The following is a 20,907-nucleotide window of genomic DNA, read 5'->3' on the forward strand; positions in this document are numbered from 1 at the left end:
AAGAAGAAGAAGAAGATAGTAGAAAGGGAAAAATGAAGGGGGGGAATCAGAGGGGGAGACGAACCATGAGAGACTATGGACTCTGAGAAACAAAGTGAGGGTTTTAGAGGATGGGTTAGCCCGGTGATGGGTATTAAGGAGGGCACATATTGAATGGAGCACTGGGTGTTATACGCAAACAATGAATCATGGAACACTACATGAAAAACTAATGCTGTAATGTATGGTGACTAACATATAACATAATAAAATTTAAAAAAAGAATAAACTCTTATGCTATCTATATACATGGCAGTCACAATTCTTTGGCTAGAAAGACGTGACAAATGCTAAATTACTATCATAAAAATATTATCCCAGAAAAAAAGTGTAAAAGATTTTTGATTTTGTAGATTATAATATGTAGGCAGTTATAGAGAAATAAATCTATTTAATATAGACAAACACTACAAAATTTTTCTTTATAAAGATTTTATTTATTTATTTGACAGAGAGACACAGTGAGAGAGGGAACACAAGCAGGGGGAGTGGGAGAGGGAGAAGCAGACCTCCCACGGAGCAGGGAGCTCGATGCGGGGCTCGATCCCAGGACTGTGGGATCATGACCTGAGCCGAAGGCAGACGCTTAACGACTGAGCCACCCAGGCGCCCCCAAATATTACAAGTTTTATACAGGCTATGTTTTACCATGTTCTTTATAAAATGTTATTCATTATTTCAAGACGGAAAGAAAAGCTTTTGAAAAAGGAAACCTCATAGACTGTATATTTTTACTTATTTTAAAAGGGGGGGGAGAACTTTTACATTCCATATACCTGATGGAATTCTGTAGAAATCTCTGTATATATATATATATACACATCCTTCATGAAAGATAAACACAACAAGTAGTGTTGGACACAATTATTTGAATACTTACAAAGTGAGATTTTACTAAGATGTGGAAATACACTATGAATGCCATTTGTTTAGTCCAAGTGCAGAGTAAGTTTCAGCGACCAGTGAGCAGGCTATGCACACATTAATTTATGTTTTGGAGGCAGACTGAGAATGGAAAATTTAGAGAAGCGGGTGGAGAGGATATTCTAGCAGTGGAAAGAAAAAGGGATCGGCAGCTACTTGTGAAAAACAGACAAAAAGTGAAATGTGGGGTAAAGGGAAAATACTTTAACTACACAAAGAAAAGCTGAAAGTGTTACTAAGATCAAAACAGCTGACTTTATACAACGGGAAAACCAAAGCGGACAGTCACAGAACATTAAGTCCAACAGTACTACTCAAGCTAATGTCCTAAGATCCAACTGACAGCATTTTTAACATTGAGATTATTAAACTCAGTCACAAGCTCCTCATTTAGGGTAAGAGACAGAGGACTCAGGGCAGGTTGGTGGAGGACATCTCGTTTCGGAAGAAAATCATGATTAACTTATGAAATTAGAGAAACAGTGTATCTTAGCGGTGCCTTTGAGTCAGATATCTGAATAATCATTTAAATGAAGACCAAAAGTATTAGTTTCCTTATTTGGACAATGGGGAAATTAAGATAAATTCCTAATAGAACTGTTGGTTTAAAAACAATTAGAGGACATAACATGTACATCATACATACAATATCTGGTGTATACAAAAGGTTCAATAACGATCAGCTATTAGGATTATTAGAACTTTTTGAGGGAAAGAGTTTATGGATTAAAAGGAAATTATCTCAAACTTTCCATTTTTTTCTCAACTGATTTCCTCAGTGAGACTTTTAAAAATATCCTCAAGTCCTGTAGGGTTGAGGAACATGTTTTCTTCATGATTAGACGGCTGCCGTAGAGAAGCTGATGGGTAATAAATGGAGAGAAGGTTTTAGCTGGGGGTCTTCAGGCATTAATGCACAGGTCTGTCATATGGAACAGTGTGAGAGATGGACTGACTAGAGACCTCCCAGAAGAGTTTATTGATGGCATGGAAGTATGCTTGATTGTGAGGTCTTGTTGATGCAAATATACTGAGTAAAAACCTAACAAAAAACCTGTTATTGATGGTGGTGGGATTCATTTAATATACCTGAATTCAATGTATATTAATTGAGTAGTTCCAATGAGGAAGTTCTACAAGGAAAACACAGAGGCCAATGTCTGAGGAGTTCTCAATCTAGAGGGGAAGTTAAGACAGGTAACAGAGAATAATACAAAGCAATGGGATGGTAGTAGTAATCGCAGTATATTTTCAGTGATTATAAGCTATTATTTAGGAGGCAGTGTGTTAATGGCCTTCTAGCATTATACCATGAATTCTTACCAGAAGTATAGAGTAAACATATCAGACCCATTTTACGGATAAGTAAACTGATACTTAGGAAGGTGAAATAAATCGCCAAACCTCACACCATTTCTACAAGGTAAGGTCAGGACTCACATTGGAATTTACTGTATTCTAGAGCAGGAGTTTTAAGATACTTTCATAGGAGTTTCAAAGTAGAGGCACTTCCTGATGAGGCTCAGAAGAAATCAGTACAGGATCAGGAAGGAAAGCTGGGATCAGGAAAATCTTCCTGAAGGAGGATTTTAGATGGAAGTGAGAAGGGCAAATGGAGGGGTGCCTGGGTGGCTCAGTCATTAAGCGTCTGCCTTTGGCTCAGATCATGGTCCCAGAGTCCTGGGGTTGAGCCTGGCATCAGGCTCCCTGCTCAGTGGGAAGCCTGCTTCTCCCTCTCCCACTCCCCCTGTTTGTGTTCCCTCTCTCTGTCTCTCTGTCAAATAAATAAATAAAATCTTAAAAAAAAAAAAGAACAGCAAATGGATCTTCAATCAGAAAAAGTAGGAGAGGGGACAGAGGGGCAAGCAGATGAAAGAACACAGTCTGCACTGAGAGACACTGAACCAGGATGGTTTGTGGACACACAGACTGGCTGTGATATTAAAGAAAGAGGCTATGAGCAGGGAGAAAGGAAGGGAAAGACGGGGAGATACTGAGAAGAGAAGGTTGAACCATCAGCTTGAGATCAAATCTCAGAGTGATACGTCAAATTCCACGCTGAAGAAAAAAAGCACTTAGTTTTGTAGAAAATGGAGTCATTAAAGGTGTTGGCACTAAGGAGTGGGGTGATAAATGCTGTGGTTTAGAAATATTTATCTGGCAGTGATATGTGGGATTGATTAGAAAAAAGTAAGACAAGATAGAGATTGGTCCCTGAGATAGGAATTCGTAAATTATTGCAATAATTGGAGAGGTAATAGGGCTTTAGCAATAATTACAGGAATAAAACATGAATACCTGGGGAAAGGTTTAAGGGATTTTTTTTTTGACATGGACTCTCCCAATAGTTTGCCAAATGAATGGCTATCAGAGGCAAAAAAGAATAAAACTTGATGGCCATTTTAAGCATGGGAGAAGAGGTAAGTATGGAGAAGGCCAATTTGGAGATGTGTCAAGGAATAGGCTGAGGTCAGGAATGAAGTTGAACTTAGGGATGAGGTGAAGGTCTTTTGCCTGTACTGCTTGCTGTTGAAACAGAAGCTGTAGAGCACCTGGCTGGCTCAGACAGTTAAGCGTCCAACTCTTGATTTCAGCTTAAGTCATGATCTCAGGGTTGTGAGATCAAGCCCCGCATGGGGCTCCACGCTGGGAGTGGAGGCTGCTTAAGATTATCCCTCTCCCTCTACCCCTCTTTGCCCCCACCTTCAAGAAAGAAAGAAAGAAAGGGGGGAGAGAGGAAGGGAGGGAGGGAGGGAGGGAGGAAGGAAGGAAGAAAGAAGAGAAGCTTAAAGTGTAGTTAAAAAAAAAACAAAACACCCAATAGAAACCTTTTGCTTCATCATCTTAAGATCAAGGTAAATTGAGTAGTGCTTCATAAGAGATACATATTGTAAGACTATTTGGAGAACCTCCTCTTATGGTTATTTTTCTTTAAATAAAAATGTGTTAATACTGGGTAAGCAGCTAATAGGTATGCTTATGATTTATGGAGCAATGTGTTTTAACCATTCACTGAACAAATATGCTGCTCGTATATCTGTATGACATGTCAGGAATCCTTTGGAGGATTCATAGTCTTATATGGGAGAATGATAGTTACAATAAACTGTGGTATGTGTACTAATCATAACTGCAGTAGCAACTAATATTTATCCAACCATTCATTTAGTATTGTGCTAAGTGCAACTGCCTGTGATAAATCTCATTTAATCTTCACAATAATCTGTGTGATCATGATACCCATTTTCCATATTAAAAAAATTAAAGAGGTTAAATAATTAGTCTATGGTTACATAGGTAGTGTTCAAACCCAGGATTTAACAAAATTCAATTGGAATGAAAGAATGGTTTGTTGAACGCTGTGGTTTAAGAAATTTTTACCTAGCAGCGATACATGAGATCAGTTAGGATAAAGAGATTGATATTCAAGAGAAGAGACAGTAGGTTACTATAATAGTCTGAGAAGTAATGAAGGCTTGAAAAAATGACTATGGGGATTAAAATACAGGAATAGGTTTCAAAATATTTTGAGATGGACTCTGCAAATAATGTGCTGAGCTTCTATGCCACCTACATCGAAGTGAGCCCAAAGTCATATTCTTGGGCCAAGCTCTGTGGGAGAGCATGCCTTCCCTGCCCCAGGAGAATGATGACCACGTAACTCAGCCCTAAGTGGCTTCCTAATTTCTCTTCATTTGTTTCTTCATTACCCCATGCCAGCTAGAACCCATTTCTTTTCCTGGAATTGTAATCGCCAAGCTTCCTGCTGCTGGCTATGCATGCTATGCTCTTAAGATCCTTCTCATCCCCCCTGTACCCAAGAGCCTGCAAGTGCTGGGAGTCTGCACTTACTCTACTTTCTGAACTTGGCCTCAACCTGATTTCAGCGAATTTCTCCAAACTGGTGTTCACTATATGAAGTTCCTTAGCATGAAATAAAATACCAAAGGATAAAGGAAGGTGTACACAACAGATAACACTGGAGTCGAAGGATTTGGAGACAAGAGTAGTGGATGCAGATTGGGTCTCTACAAGTTACTTAATTGCTCTGAATTGCAATTTATTAGCCTATTAAATGTGATGATAAAACTCTTGCAAAAATTATACATGTACACACATATATTTTAATTAAAAATTTTTTAATTCCTATACTCCATTCCTCTCAATTCTTTGTATCTGGAGAAAGTTTAGTTCATTTGTTCATGTAGCCATAAATCAAACAATGGTTCACTCAATGACGTCTATCCACAGAACATTTAGCCAAGATGCCAGCAAACTTTTCAAAAAGCTAACACTGAAAAAAATGAAATTAAAGGCAAACAGAAGAAGAGTATTATGTTCATTATGCCTACCTCCAAAAATAATCTTATCAAGCTTCTAAAAAGACAGTGCCCAGAAGGTTTTCTTGACCAAATTTTTAATATTGTGCATCTCATTCATCAGAGCAAGAGAATCTAAATAGAGCACCTATATCATGTGGCTATAAATTGTGTGAGGGAAGTCCACACAGTAAATCAATGTGGTAAAGGATGATCACATATTTTTTTAAAAAGCTAATTCTATGCAAAATGTGTGGCAACTGTTAGTAATTGGACTGAATGAAAAGAATATGTTGAGTCAAGAAACGAATGGATGACCATCAACCTTAGAAGCATCACCTCTGAGTGCTGAAGCCAACAATCTATTAAACATGGAATTACTTTTCTAGTGCAAAATTTGAAGCAGCTTAGAAAAAATGATGGTAAGAGTGGTGGTGGTGGTGTCGTCGTCATCATCATCATCATCACACATCACCATCATCTCGACGAGGACCATACAGTGGTAGCCAATGGCAGCAACCATCCCCATGACTTACTCTGGCCCAGGCACTGTTCGAAGTGCTTTACATACATGAATTCATTTAATCTTCATACCAACCCTCTGAAGAAGGGTTTAATACTATTTCTGTTGTACAGACCAGAAACTAAGGCAAAGAGAGATGAATAACTTACCTAAGCTCATAGAACTAGCAAGCAGCCAAACTAGGAATGGAACCTGTGTAGTAGCTAAGGCAGAACTGGAAATCAGTGCAGAACAAAGTAAGTATTACAGAAAATGAGAGCAAATGACTTCATATAATGAGTTACTTACATTAAAACCATGAAAAATCCTAGGTGATAGACTATACATTGAGTAAAATATTGCAAGATGGTTAAAACGGAATGCAGAGAAATATTCAAAGAGCTAATGTCAAAGTAGAACAGTCAACCACAATGAACTCTGAAAATTCACTTTAAACTGTTGTTCAAAGAGAAAAAAAAGCAATTAAGAAATCCAGGTTGCAGAAGAGTTGAAAGACTTGGAGGCTCATTTATATATGTTGTCAGGAAGTTCTTCTATCATAAAAGAAAATAAAAGAGTGACTAATTAATTTTAGAACTGGGACAGGTTTCACTCCATTCTTCTACCTATCCTGACCTTCCCTATAAAATAAAAACAACTACAAACTATTAAAGAAACATTATCCTGTAATAACTAAAATAGTCTTATTCACATAAAGAGAATACCTCAATGCATCCTTGGTTTTTGGCGACGTCAGTGGTTCTGTCTGTACACCATTCATAACTTCTCCATCTTCTAAGTTCTGTGTGGAATCCTGTAGTCAAACAAACCCATAAGCATGTGGATGCTATGCATATCAAACTGAGAATTTGAATAAAATGTCTCAACGTGAAACAGCAAGTGGTTTTACTCTCGATATATATAGTATGCTCCAATTTCTTTGAAGACTGGAAACAGGTGTTAATCTTTTCAGTGCTTTCAATGTTCTCTTCTCTCCTGTTTGGCTTCTGAAATACTCAAATGGGCCATTTACACAAGGCAATATGTTAAGAGCTTTGGAATACATCATTTAGCTTCCTGCTATTCAACCATAAGCTTTTGGGACTGAGTGTTTTAAATCAGCAAGGAAAGGGGGTACCAAAGGGAAGGTGCCACTGACAGGTGGTGATGTATTAACTTTAATGTACTGTACTTGCTTGCACCCCCTGGTGACACTAAAAACATAAAGAAAGCAAAATCCATGAAAAAAAAAAAAAGGTTGCCTGGCAAGGTCACTCCTGTCAGAAGTGTAACAGGACTAGGGCGGGAAAAGAAATCTGGAGGTCTTACTCTGTCATAAGACTTTCATTCTGAGAATGATCTTCAGCAGAGGGAAACTAAAATTAACCATTTCATTTCTAAAATGGTAAGCACTCTTCCACTACAGAGAGCTAAGAGGGCCAGAGGAGGCAAGCACTCCAAGACAGTGGCCACGTTGAGTTGGATGTTACATAGAATGGGTTCTATAAAGCAAGCTTGATTTAGAATCTCATTTGTAAGGCATCAGATTTCTGGTAGGCTTTGGAACTGCACTTGAACAGAGGGATTCTGCAGATAGACTACTCTTCAGAAGCAAAGTCATAAACCGTGTTACTTGTGGACTCAGGTTTCAAGTCAACAAACCACATGGAAAAAGACCCATTGTCAAGCACCACACCTGTAAACAGAGCATCCATGGATCTAAAAGCATTATTTCAACAACAAAAAAAGACAATACATCAGTTAAGAGGTGGGGCATAAAGGAATTAGATTAATATCTTGAAGAAAACAAGGCACTGGACTCACAATTCAAGCAGTTTGTCAGTGTGAAATGATTTTAAAAATGTATTTCACTTCTAGACGGAGTAGCAACATTTCACATAGGGGTTCTGGCTTTTGTGAGGGACTTGGTCTACACTTGATTTCTTTTTCTAAAAGTTTGTTTTCACCCTTCCAGAGGGGATAAAGAAAGGGAAGAAGATCTAAAAGGTCAAAGAATATGTTTTAGTTTAAGGCACCAAATCTTAAAAGATGAATGTCTTTGAAAGCTTTTAAACATCCCTACTATTATGAAGGACTTGATCTATGCTTACAGAGAAAAGAGACAGGGCTGGGCAGCTTACAAAAATACTTAGGTAGGTAATTTAACAAAATACTTGAACTCATGACTAGTGCCCATGTCAGAACATTTGCACGTTCTTCCCTGTCTCTCTTACACAAGAGGGAGTTCTAGGAAGGGTAAGGGCATGTCTAGTCCTCTATTAAGTACCCAACACACAGAGCTCATTGAGGGGATGTTAATGAATGCACGAGCAGAATGGCATTGTATTAGCTTCCTAATGCTGTCTAATAAATTACCCCCAAATTACATGGATTAAAAAAGCCTATTGTCTCTCAGAGTTTCTGTGAGTCAAATATTTACAAGTGGCTTACACGGGCGAGTTCTGGGGTAGAATCTCTCATGAGGTGGCAACATATCAAGATGTCAACAGGGCAGCAACTTCAATCAGAGGCATGACTGGGGCTTTAAGACCCACTATTTTATTTTTCTTATAAAATTTTATTACAATATAATTCACATAACATTAAATTTGCCCTTTTAAAAAGTACAATTCAGTCTATTTTAGTTGATCTACAGAATTTTGCAATCATCAGCACTAATTTTAGAACAATTTCAAAATCTCAAAAAGAGACCCCCACACCCATTAGCCATCACTCCTATTCTGCCTGCCCACCCCCACACCCCTGCTGGCAATCATTAATTTACTTTTTGTCTCTAAGAATTTACCTATCATGAACATTTTATACAAACGGAATCACAAGATACATGGCTGTTATCACTGAGTACGAGGTTCTCAAGGCTCATTCATGTTGTAGGCTCATTCATGTTGTAGTATATATCAGTAGTTCATGCATTTTAGGGCTAAATAATATTCCCTCGTATGGATAGACCACATTTTGTTTACCTATTCATCACTTGACAGGCACTTGGGTTTTTTCCACTTTTTCTGATTATAAATAATGTTGCTACAAACATTTGAAATAATGTTCAATTGTGAGATAAATGCTGCTAAGAAGGACAAGTTCTTGTGGGCATTTATGTCTTCATTTCTCTTTGAGATCTACATAGGGGTGCTGGGCCATATGGGAACTCTGTGTAACATTTTGAGGAACTGCTATAGTATTTCCATAGTGTTGCACGATTTTACATTCCCATCAGCAATATATGAAGGTATGAATTTCTCTGAATCCTCGCCTTATTGCACTTTTAATTTTCCTTTTTTTAAATTTTAGCCATCATGGTGTGTGTGAAGTAGTTTTCTTTTTGCATATCCCCAATGACTAAGGATTTGAATTTCTCTAATGACTAATGATGCTGAATATCTTCTCATGTGATTACTGGACACTTGCAGATCTTCTTTGAAGAAATATCTAATTATTTTTTTTATTATTGAATTGTAAGAGTTCCTTAAATATTCGGTATACAGATTCTTTAGATACATGATTTGCAAATATTTCCTCCCTTTCTGTGGGAGACACTTCTTGAAATTTCTCCACATGCCCTTTGAAGCACAAAAGTTCTTAATTTTAATGAAGCTCAATTTATTTTGTTTCTTTTGTTGTTAGTGCTTTCTGGTGTTGTATCAAAGAAACATTGCCTAATACACGGTCACAAAGATTTACTCCTATATTCTTCTAAATGCTTTATAAGGTTAGCTCTTATATTTAGACATATAACTATTTTGAGTTAGTGTTTGTACATAGTATTACCATTTGTCATAAAGATAATTCTTTCCCCAATGAGTTGTCTTAACACCCTTATCAAAACTCAACTGAACAAAAATGTAAGGGTTCATTTCTGGACTCTCAACTGTATTCCACTGATCTACATACTTATTCTTATGCCAGTACTGCCCAGTCTTGAGTATTTAGTTTTGTACTAAGTTTTGAAATCAGGAAGTGCAAATTCTCCACATTTGTTCTCTTCTAAGTTTGTTTTGTCTCTTCTGAGTCCCTTGCATTTTCAAACAAATTTTAGAATCAGAACATCAAGTTCTGCAAGAAGAAAAAAAAAAAAAAGCCAGCCGGATTTTGGTAAGAATCACTTGAATTGGACATCAACTTAGAGAGTATTAGCAGCCTAACAATATAAAGGCTTTGCATCCATGAACAGTTAACAGTGGCTATCAGTTGAATTAAATATTCTTTTTGGTTCTGTAATTCTTCATGGATATATATCCTCAGAATGTCAAAGAAAAAACTGGGATATATATTATAAAGTGTTAACTATTTTTGCCCCTTTGCTTCCTACTCCAAGTGGAATTTTCTCGCTGATCCCTTGCTAAGATAAGAAAATAGCACACTTTCTGGTTCAAATCAACATTCTACAAGGTTAAAATAACTTTTTTCTAGTTCCAGTTAGATGGTAAGTAAAGGTTCTATTTATGTCAACAACATACTTAATGCTCTAAGTATATGGAAACGTCAATTAGAATTTGAAAGCAATATTGGGCCAATTGCAATGTGAATCTCTGCTCAAGGATAATTCTGAACTGACTACGGTTTTATAGCAATCATGTCAATAACGACAGACTTAAAAAAGAACACACACGTTCACAGACTTCTCTGAGACAAGAGTCCCACTATTTTAAAAGGAGCATTGAAAAGTCTTTGCTTCGCCATAGTTATCAAAAAGGGCAGTGACTAGAGTTTATCATCTCAACTAATGGGCAGTGTGTGTCACTTGCCAAAATCATTCCTATATATTGCAACAACAGAATTCTCTGCTATTCTCTAGAGACGGGGCAGGCAGACAGATGCTCAAGGCATCCTGCAAGGACGCAAAGCCAATTCCAAATTGACTTCAACAACACGGGAGCAGTGCAGTGCTTCCAGACTTAGAAACAACAGCAACTTCTTTCTTGACAGGGTCCATAAAATCACTTTTTCCAAAAATTACAAGATACCTGACAAGCAATAATTTAGGGGCGCTTAGGCTTTTCCTTCACTAAATAACATGGTGAAGAGTCACGAAATCACACGTATCTAAAAATGAATTTTTCCCCCCCTCATAGCTTATTTAAGTAACTTTGAGAACAATCTGTGAAATCTGACTTTTTAGTTGGGAAGTAAAGGGGCAAAAATAATCTGACGATGAAGAGCTAGAGGTACAAACAAATGATGTGGAACAGACACGATATTTCTTCAACTTTAGACTTGAGAAATATTCATTACGCGATTTCAAGTCCCCAAAGTTGCCTCTAAAAAAGTCAACGGTCTGGGAAGCTCTACGCTTAATTGTATTAATAAAACTATTATAATTTCTATTTTTACTGTTAACTTAAAATAGCCAGATGCGATCCACTGCCTCAAATATGAGGATCTAGAGCAACTTCAAAATTTTCTTTTGTCTCCGCCTTTTGCCCAGATTACAATTCTTTGCTCTCTGGTAAAGTTCAGTGGGAGGTGGTGTCTGGCCAACCCAGGAGAGGCCTTGAAGAAGCTTGTCCTGTATCTTTTATCAGAGCAGGGAACATATCATATGTGGCTCTCACAACAGACAAGTTTAATTACTACAATTTTGAAAAAGTGAACATTTTTAGCAACACTTTCAGGATCACGGGAGCATTTCTGACAGCCAGAATGAGTTGGATTTAAACATCACTGCACTATTTTTAGCCTGAAAATCAACACTTACATAAATATTCCCAAACCAATTAGCGGCAGCTGGAAAGTAAAGGTGTTTACATTTAGTTAGCACTAGCGCTAACAACTCCAAGGGCTCACAGGCCGCAGGAAAGGGGCGCAGCACTGAGCAAGGCACTCCTCCCCAGGGTGATCATGGTGTTGGCACCAGGCTATCATTTCATATTCCAGTTGGTATAAGTCACTGATTTCATACAGGAGAGCATATTTGTCATGCAGCCTCATTAAGTTATACATCTCCAAATAAACTTAACGCTCTTGATAAAACTTTTTTGGAAGAAAATGCTACCCGAATTCTCGCTGCTTTTCCCGAGCCGACCACAGCTCTAAAACAATACTAAAAACAGTTTTATAGCTCCGTTTTTCATCTCTCATATGAGAACTAAAATAGATGTCCCGTTATCAACAGATGTCTTTGACGTATAGGTGAAAATGTACGGCTTTGATGTTTCCCCCCTCAGTGCTCTTTAGCCACATTTGAAACCACTTGCCCACAAAATTTTAACTGCAATTGAGTGATGATTCAAAGCTCAGGTGCATATTATAACAATATTTGCATTCTAAAAAGCCAACTGTAAGTTTCTTTTGAAATTGCACATGAGTTTTAGAATGAGAGTAATAAAAAAATTATACAGAGAAGATTTGAACGTCAGGTTACGTGCCTGATGCTCATACATAAACATAATGTAAATTTTAAAATTAAAATTCTGGGCATAATTTCAGAATCTTTGTTTTTACATTTTAGAACAAGAATATCTGTGCTAAGTAAAAACAAGTTGTATTTGATAAGCACACATATGAAATGATCATGCATTTTGGTAGTCAAGCACTGTCATACAAGCTTGACCTAATATATATTCTTCGTGCCTTGGGCAACACTTTACCATGGGAAATCATGGCTGCATAGATACCACCTCAAAAGGTTTCAGTTCTGGGCGCCTGGGTGGCTCAGTTGGTTAAGCGACTGCCTTCAGCTCGGGTCATGATCCCAGAGTCCTGGGATCGAGTCCCGCATCGGGCTCCCCGCTCTGCGGGGAGCCTGCTTCTCCCTCTCCCACTCCCCCTGCTTGTGTTCCCTCTCTCGCTGTGTCTCTCTCTGTCAAATAAATAAATAAAATCTTTAAAAAAAAAAAAAAAAGGTTTCAGTTCTAGCAATTTAACATGCCCATAATTTATTTTATTTTTTTTCATATTTTTATTTATAAATATATATTAGATTGTATATCCATATGTCTAGAAATTGGCAAGAAAATTGGAGATTTGAAAAGTGCTGAATTTCAAGTTTCTTAAGAATAAGGACAATTTTAACAGAGATTCTCAAATTTTAGCATGCATCAGAATCACCTGGAGCCTTGTGAAACAGATCGACAGGGCCCATCCGAGGTTCTGATGCAGTAGATCTAGGGTAAGCCCTGTGAATTTGCATTTCTAACAAGCTCCTGCTGCTTCTAGTCAAAGAACCACACTTTGAGAAACACTGCCCTATAGTAACTAGTGCAGATCTTCAGAAATTGTTAACAATTTTTTTTTTTTATTTACCCATTTGACAGAGAGAGACACAGCGAGAGAGGGAACACAAGCAGGGAGAGTGGGAGAGGGAGAAGCAAGCTCCTCGCGGAGCAGGGAGCCCGATGCAGGGCTCGATCCCAGGACCCTGGGATCATGACCTGAGCCAAAGGCAGATGCCTAACGACTGAGCCACCCAGGCGCCCCATAAATTGTTAACAATATTGATTAAGCACTGGAAATAATGGTGCTGATGAGCTAGTCCACTCACTTTATAGCTAAGAAAACTGAGACCCAGAAGGGTGAGGTGATTAGCCATTTTTACTTATTGTGACAGCAACAAATCCAGAATCCAGGATTCCTGATTTTTGGTTCAGTGCTCTTTTCTGAGTATCATAGTAACAGCTACTGACTTAATGAATGCTGACCTTATCATTCATTTTATCGATCCTGTTTTCTTTCAGTGACATTAACAAAAACTCTAATAATGTCTTGAGTATATTTTCTTTCTTTCTAAGATCTCAAAATATTTCATATATAACTAGATGCATATTCATGAAAATCCTAAATAATTTCTTGGCATTCCTATTTTAATTTTATGCATGGACATATCCCAAAACAAAAAGGTTAATGTCTTGTCCAAGGTGAAATGAAGGGTCAAAGAAAGAACGAAAATTACTTAGGATCTATGTCTCCTGAGATTTAGGTCTGCATGCAAGCATGTTAAATATATTTACATTATAATGTCTCTCAGTTACGGATTTTATGCAAATAGAATAAAGGAGCAACATCCTATCATGAAACTTTAGAAGAAATGATTTACATGGAAATCTATCAAGTGTTTCATTATTCTGAAGATTGAGCTCTAATAATTCTATTTTTTTAAATAAAAAGTTACTTTGGCAGAATACAATTAATTAGATCATAAATAGCAAGTCCTCAAACCTTGGCTATGAGGTGTTCGTGCGCATATACACACACACTGCTAAGCCACAAGTTAAGTTACTGGAATAGATATGGGGTAAGACTGGACTGGATTTAAATAATTCTGGACTTTGTAAAATACACAAGTCAGAAATCTTCCAGTGGACTGTCTCCCAGAGACTGCACAGTTCACCCCCACTGACAACACAGAGTGGGCTGTACCTTCTCTTCATCTGGTCTGTGTCCAAGAGATATTGCATGGTTTTAATCGGTTTTAATAAAAATAAATTTTAAAGGGGGAAAACTAAGTTACGGTAGTAAAATTAAGCTCTGGTCTAAGACAACGGAGAAAGGTTCCAACAGAAGTTCTCTCATTGCTTTGCCTAGTGACCGGACACCTGATTTGCTGGCTCTCACTTTCATTATCTATAACATGGAGACAAGTAGATTTCTATTTCCATTCCAGATCTAAAATGTCCCAGTACCTGTGAAGGTACCACTACACAGTAAGGCAGGCAAGCCCCCACTGAAGAAACATACTTAGAAAAATTCTCCAAGAGATCAATTAAGAGGTGATTATTCATTTGAACAAATGCTTTCTTGGAAAGCTTCTCCTGAGAAGCAAATTCTCATAGAAACATGTAATTTTATACTTTCTTCACATACGGATTCTAAATAACTTTTGAGGAACAAATCTATAGCCTGAGGTAAAGCATACTTAAAATAAAACTCTCCCATCTCTACCTCATTATCTTGTTATTTTCTATGATCTTTTCTTGGATATTTCCTTTCCTTCTTATTGTTAATTAGCACAGTTAGAATTCACTGTTATGATTTCCCAGTATTTTGAGTTAGGTTTGAGAAGACAAATGAAAAATTTTTTAATAATTTTTTTTTTTTTAATGTAGACCCTTTACACATTTTACCTGCTGGTTTTGTGTGTGTGTGTGTTTTGCTTACGTGTTTCTGGTAGGAATTTATAAAGTGGCCTCGACTAAACCTGATACCAGGAAGTTAAAACCCTGTATGAGTTTAAAGAGGCAGGGGGGATCCTGTTTTGTTTGTGAGATCTGAGTGGAATAGACACATTGACCAATCTCATCGACGTATCAAAGGAAAACCACCACTGATGTGAGGATCAGCGTGTCACATGCTCCGATCTTTCCACAGAAGACCAACACCAATGGGTTGCTGCTTCCCAAACACATTCAGTGAAAGGCTGCTTTAAAATCCTTAGAAAAGCGGAAGTTCAGAAGTTCAACAAGGCGACTCTGCAACCCTTATTTTAATATCCACTCTTACTCACACTCAACACATTTCAAAAAGTGCTGAAGTGAAAAGTGGAAAACACATGTATTTTTTTTTCCAATATAACACTGACACAAACATATTTATAATGACCACTTTGACTTATAATTAGATCCTTGCCCCCACCCAGTTACAGCTGATTTTCCCTAGTTTTCTATATTATTAACCACTTTAAAACTACTGGAGCCTAATGCTGAGGCACAAGATGACACCATGTATTCCTTAAAGGGTGACAATATTGGACAATACAGCACATGCTCCCATAAGGGTCTGCTTGAGATCATGCTCCCACCATAAAACATATGCTCAAAAGTAGTGCAAACATCTGATGCTCTTCCATTTAATCTATTTAAACTGTACCATCTTCTCAAATATTTAGAATACAGGACTGCCAAAATGGACAGTTTGATGGCCCTGGGGCCGGATGTGTGTCTACAAACCATCACCCAAAGCTGGTAAATATAAAAAGACTTGAGGAAGTTGGGATAAGTCAGCAATTACAAAAAATTTCTAGCTTAATCGTTTTCACTTTGCTGGCTGAAATATATTTCAATCAAGTTTGGCTCAGGTAAATGTACCATGGGCATTTAAGCAAAGCTATACAACTTCCGGGTTTGGCTGGGAGAGAGTATAAAGATAAAAGGACACATTATTAAAGGAATACTTTTCATTTGCATGAGCATTTCACTTTTGCTGCCACAGGCACACTTCCCAGCTGGGCTTCACTATGAAAATCTTCACTATGAAAATGGGATGCAGAAAATTTTGAATCCACGGACCAAGTCCATAAAGACGTGTTTTAGGAAAGAAAAACAAAAAAGCACAGGGAATTATGTGTGTGCTTGGTTTCGTTGTACCTTTCAAAAATATTTTCAAAATGAAGGAAGTAAAAAATCTCATGCTGAAAAATCCTTTATAATAATCAGATGGGAGCACCCAGTTTACAACCCATCTTCATTCATGAATAAGGCACGTTCAAGGACTTTAAAAAATATCTTTCTCGTTGCCCTCATCCTGTAGGCATTTTACTCTCATCTCATCCAGCCTCCCACTGCCCTCACCCTGCCATGTGCACTTACTTGCCTCTCTCCCATGACCTCCATCTATCTTTCCACACAATCGCTTTGCCATTCACTTTGTCATTCTTGCATTTCACTTCATGACACCTTTATTGGAAGCCCCTGGTTTCAAAAGAGTGATCTCACTAGCTTATGCTATAAAGACCAACTGAAAATAAACATTGGGGACGGATCTTCTCTGACAATGTAAGGTGCACTTGAAGCAATCTTTGCCATGACATATGTGAAGAATGAAGAATAGAAGGAGAAGCAAAAGTACAGCACAGAGAAAAGCAGCAGGGGAAGGCAGGGCCAGCTGTGCTGTCTTGGGTGTTAACAGCATGTGGAAACAGCTTTAAGGAAAGTGCAGAGGTCTGAACCGCAGAGAACAGCCGTAGTCAAGAGTCGCAGTCAGCAAAAAGTATGCTTTTGTTTTGGTTTTTTCTTTAGGTAGATACAATAGAGAGTTGGAGAGATTCAGCACAAGTAGCTATAACTAGACCAGATCATATATGGAACCCACCATGCATTTCTGCTCAGATACCAATGTTCTCTACGTAAAACTGTACAGTGCTGGAGGTGTGTGTGTTGGGGGGGAACTCTGCCCCATTAAGAAGATCTCAGAAGTTGGTTTAGATATCAACAGCTAAAATGTAAGCTCCATGAGGGCAGTGGTTTTCTTCACTCATATATCCCCAAAGCCTGGAACAATGCTTGGCATAGAATAGATGCTCAACAAATGTCTGGACACACGGCCTGTGTAGACCACCACTGCTTGTCTGGCAAATATCCATCCCTCCTTCAACATCCTTTAACAGAACAGGCACTTCCTCCTTGAGCACTCGGCACAGATGCAGTCTTGCTCCTCAGGCGATGTTAGTGCCATACAAAAGTTCCATATTCATTTCAGGGTAGGCAGATCCGTCTCCCTCGCTTGGTTCTGACATCCTGGGGGTGGGGGGAATGTGTCTTTTCCATTTCTGGATACCTGTCACCTAGCACAGGCCTGAAATATGATAAATATTTCACTTGAGAGGTGTTTACTGGATAAAGAAATCCTTTCCTTTAAAGTCTCTTAGGTAACATTCGATAAAAAAGAATATGTACCTCAACATCGGTGACCCCTCTACAATATACAGAGTATTACTTGAGACTCTATGGGGGGATTCAAAAATGAATAAGACACCGTCTTTCCATTCAAACCTGCAAACAAGCTGGAACTGTTGCCAGAGGCATCTCTGGCAAGAGAATTTAAAGCAGAATTGAAAGCTAATCTTTATTTATGGATTGAAATAATTGAAGTAAAAGAATGCACCGATTTGTACCTGGCTGATTATGTTCTTTACATATGCTTTTATATTTTATTTATTCTAATGCAATTTAAAATGACTTCCATTATTTATAAAATATTTCTAAACCAATATTTAAAACCATCTAAGTTCCACGGTCACTGGAAGCTTGAGTTTGTCAGGTTCTTGCCAGCTGGGAAAGAAACCCCCACCATGCTGAAACCTCCACATCCTGAGCCTCTAGACTGGAGAGTATTGGTCATGGGGAAGGTGGGAACCTTCCACCTGATGCAACGCAGGACTGTGAGTGAGGCCCCACTACCACAGAAAAAGCTCTTTGTAACTTTTGTTCAATATTCCCTTCTTCTTCCAGCTGTCTCACTTCTTTAGATCCAAACACAGGTCAGGGTGAAAAAAATCTCTTGGTTCAATTGCCTTTTTTCATTGTTCTTCCCTCCTTGGGTGCCTCCTTATCCTTCAACGATACATCACCTCTTAAATACCTCCAAACCCTCCTCCTCCTCCTCCGTTATTTTTAAGAGTGCCCTGAAACTCTTTCACAAGCTCAAGAATTTCTTCAAATATCCTCTCTACCACCTAAATTTATACGAAAACTGGCTTTCTCCAGTGAAATCACTTCCTCAGCAATCCCCTGAAGTAGGACTGAGATTCCGTTTCCTCCTTTGTAACCTGTGGCATCCTTCCTTGCCATTCCCTTTTGATTGCCTTCACCAATCAATCTTCACGTTAGTCCTCTAGCATTTCCTCCAGTCCCATCATTTTAATTAATTTATTTATTGACTCCCCCCTCCATGCCTTATCTTTCATTCTCATCCTCATTGATTTCCACTTCCACAGTATACTTACACCTTCACTTCACTCAGTAACTTCTTGCTTCTGTTTCGGAAACTATAACCAAAAGCAAAATCAAACACAGGAAGCCAAGGGAGGGGCTAACCTAAGTTCTTATTACTCACCCAGCAGATACTCTTGTGAATCAAAACATATTAAATGATATGTTAGCCAGGGCTAGCAAACCCATGAGCAAAACAGGATTCATTCAGTTCACACACACTTATTGTGGGTCTCCATTGTTCCAGGCACTATGCTAAGTAGTGGGGATAAAAATATATATACTCCTCGGGGCGCCCGGGTGGCTCAGTCAGTTAAGCGGCTGCCTTTGGCTTGGGTCATGATCCCGGGGTCCTGGGATCGAGCCCCGCGTCGGGCTCCCTGCTCGGTGGAGAGTCTGCTTCTCCCTCTCTCTCTGCCTACTTGTGCTCTCTATCTCTCTGTCAAATAAATAAATAAAATCTTTAAAAAAAAAAAAAAAAAAAAAAAAAAAAATATATATATATATATATATACTCCTCTCCTTAATGAGCTCCTTTTGGGGGGAAAGGAGCAGAGAGGATAGAGAGAAGTTAGTAGCAACTGGTCTCACTAATATTCACCTGTGTATGCTCCAAAATTCAACTCAACTGAGCACCAGTCAGATTCCAACTATAGTGCTATTCTTTTCCCAACCTCAACCCTTTTCTGCGTGTAACAGCTGCATAAGCAAATAGACTAACAGAAATTAATTATTCTCCGGCTTAAGCAGTATTTTTTAGTTTTTCTTTTCTCTTTTTTTTTTGGATCATAGTCTCATTGCAAAACTAATAGTAATGGTTCATCTCCCAATATAGACATATATATGCATACACACAGAATTATGCATAAAATTTCAGGGTTTTCAAAATTCCCCAATTTTGACAATGATCTCAAGTTTACGATCTGATATTTACCTGCTAATCTAAGTCCATATCTTTGACAGAATCATGAGATTTGTCTTATAGAAATAGTAAATGTTTTCACAGAGATATCCTTAGATAGTGATTGTTACACAGGACAGGATCTGAATAGGACAGATGGTGGCTGCTACAGCCTGAGTGGATTTGGGAGGGTACCCCACTGAGCACACTGCTCATCTACTTTCCTGAGGCTCTCCAGGGAGGGCAGAGGCACGGTACAGACAAACATCCCTTCAACATCTGTCAGCAAACGTTACAATCTTTTTCTGAAGCCTCCTTGACAAGCTAAGTGATTCCTGCACATGAACTTATCACTGTGAGTGACTCACATCGTGCCATTGCAAAATTACAAATTATTACATGTTCTGGACCTTTGGCTTACATGCAGTATATATGAAATTTCAATTGTTACATTTGTGAGTACTGAAGGTGTGATGTTCTTGACTACTGGCTATTCCGAGATTGACAAATTTTGGCCTCTAATGCTTAAATCTCTTCCAACTGTTGCCCCCAAGCAATTACTAGAATATGTGGCAAAGGTATACTCTACAGATTTCCTAATTCACATTCTATTAGATAGTGATGATTTAATCCAAATGGCATGTCTGGATTAACCTTTGATCCCATACAGATCTACCAAATGAGCATAGCTATTGGGGTAATTGCATAGAAAAAGAAATTTAAGCAATGAAAACTGGTAGAGGATGAAACTGGCAGGTTGTTCAGAACTTCTGATTCTTCTTACATAAGAGCTACAAACCAGCTTCATGAAGAACTTCCCAGAATCACAGGGCCAACCTTCCACACAGCATGGGTCTCACTGCCATTTCTCTACCATCTCCACTCTCATTAGGCTTCAAGAACACAGTAACTACACTCAGTAAAAGCTGTCTGATCAATGTCATATGAAATTCTCACGAAAGCTCACATGGCTTCAAATTGACAAAGTTGGAAGAAGTTGGATGCCATGCCCGTCTACACCAGGTTCCCTGCTGATGTGGAAAACAAAGGCAGAAGAAAAATTATTAAATTTCCTTACTTCCTACAGCCCATTGACAAGTCCTTGAAACAGGCAGAGTGGCGTTCCTCTAGGGACTCAACTGCCTCAATGTTAATACTTTGCTAAGGGCAAAAGGCAATCCTAACCTGACTGCCCCCACCCCCCCAGGATCTTGTAAGTCTACTTTAACGTATAAGAATTCCTTCGGAAACTTCCTTTATCTCTAAACCCTCCAAGATATGTGTTGGCAATCATCCCCCAAGCATATGGCCCACCAATATACATCTGAAGGGTCTCATGACTAAGGTTTTATTAGACGGTAATAAATGACCTTTTCCCAACAATAGCTAGTCCCCTCAAGGTCCTGGAAACCTTGCATCCAAAATTCCTTAGAGACTTATGCTATCCCTAATCCCCTCCCAACTTGAAAGTATATAATTACCACTCCTCTTGACCCTGGTGCAGCTCTTTCTGCCCATGGATCCTGTTCCTATGCATTGATAAAACCACCTTTTTGCACC

At 38.4% G+C, this 20,907-nt stretch overlaps 1 protein-coding gene across 4 annotated transcripts in view; it reads right to left on the minus strand.

The window, feature by feature from the left end:
- The window catches only part of PARD3B (par-3 family cell polarity regulator beta), a 985,082-nt gene that overhangs the window by 457,121 nt on the left and 507,054 nt on the right, over positions 1-20,907 (minus strand). For all 4 annotated transcript variants that reach the window (XM_081813815.1, XM_081813816.1, XM_081813818.1 and 1 more), the window contains one exon: positions 6,510-6,598. In XM_081813815.1, the coding sequence (XP_081669941.1) occupies positions 6,510-6,598 (89 nt within the window). The remainder of the gene's footprint in view (positions 1-6,509; positions 6,599-20,907) is intronic.

Source organism: Leptonychotes weddellii, chromosome 3, assembly GCF_054177405.1.
Source record: "Leptonychotes weddellii isolate Sample4059 chromosome 3, ASM5417740v2, whole genome shotgun sequence".
Lineage (NCBI taxonomy): Eukaryota > Metazoa > Chordata > Mammalia > Carnivora > Phocidae > Leptonychotes > Leptonychotes weddellii.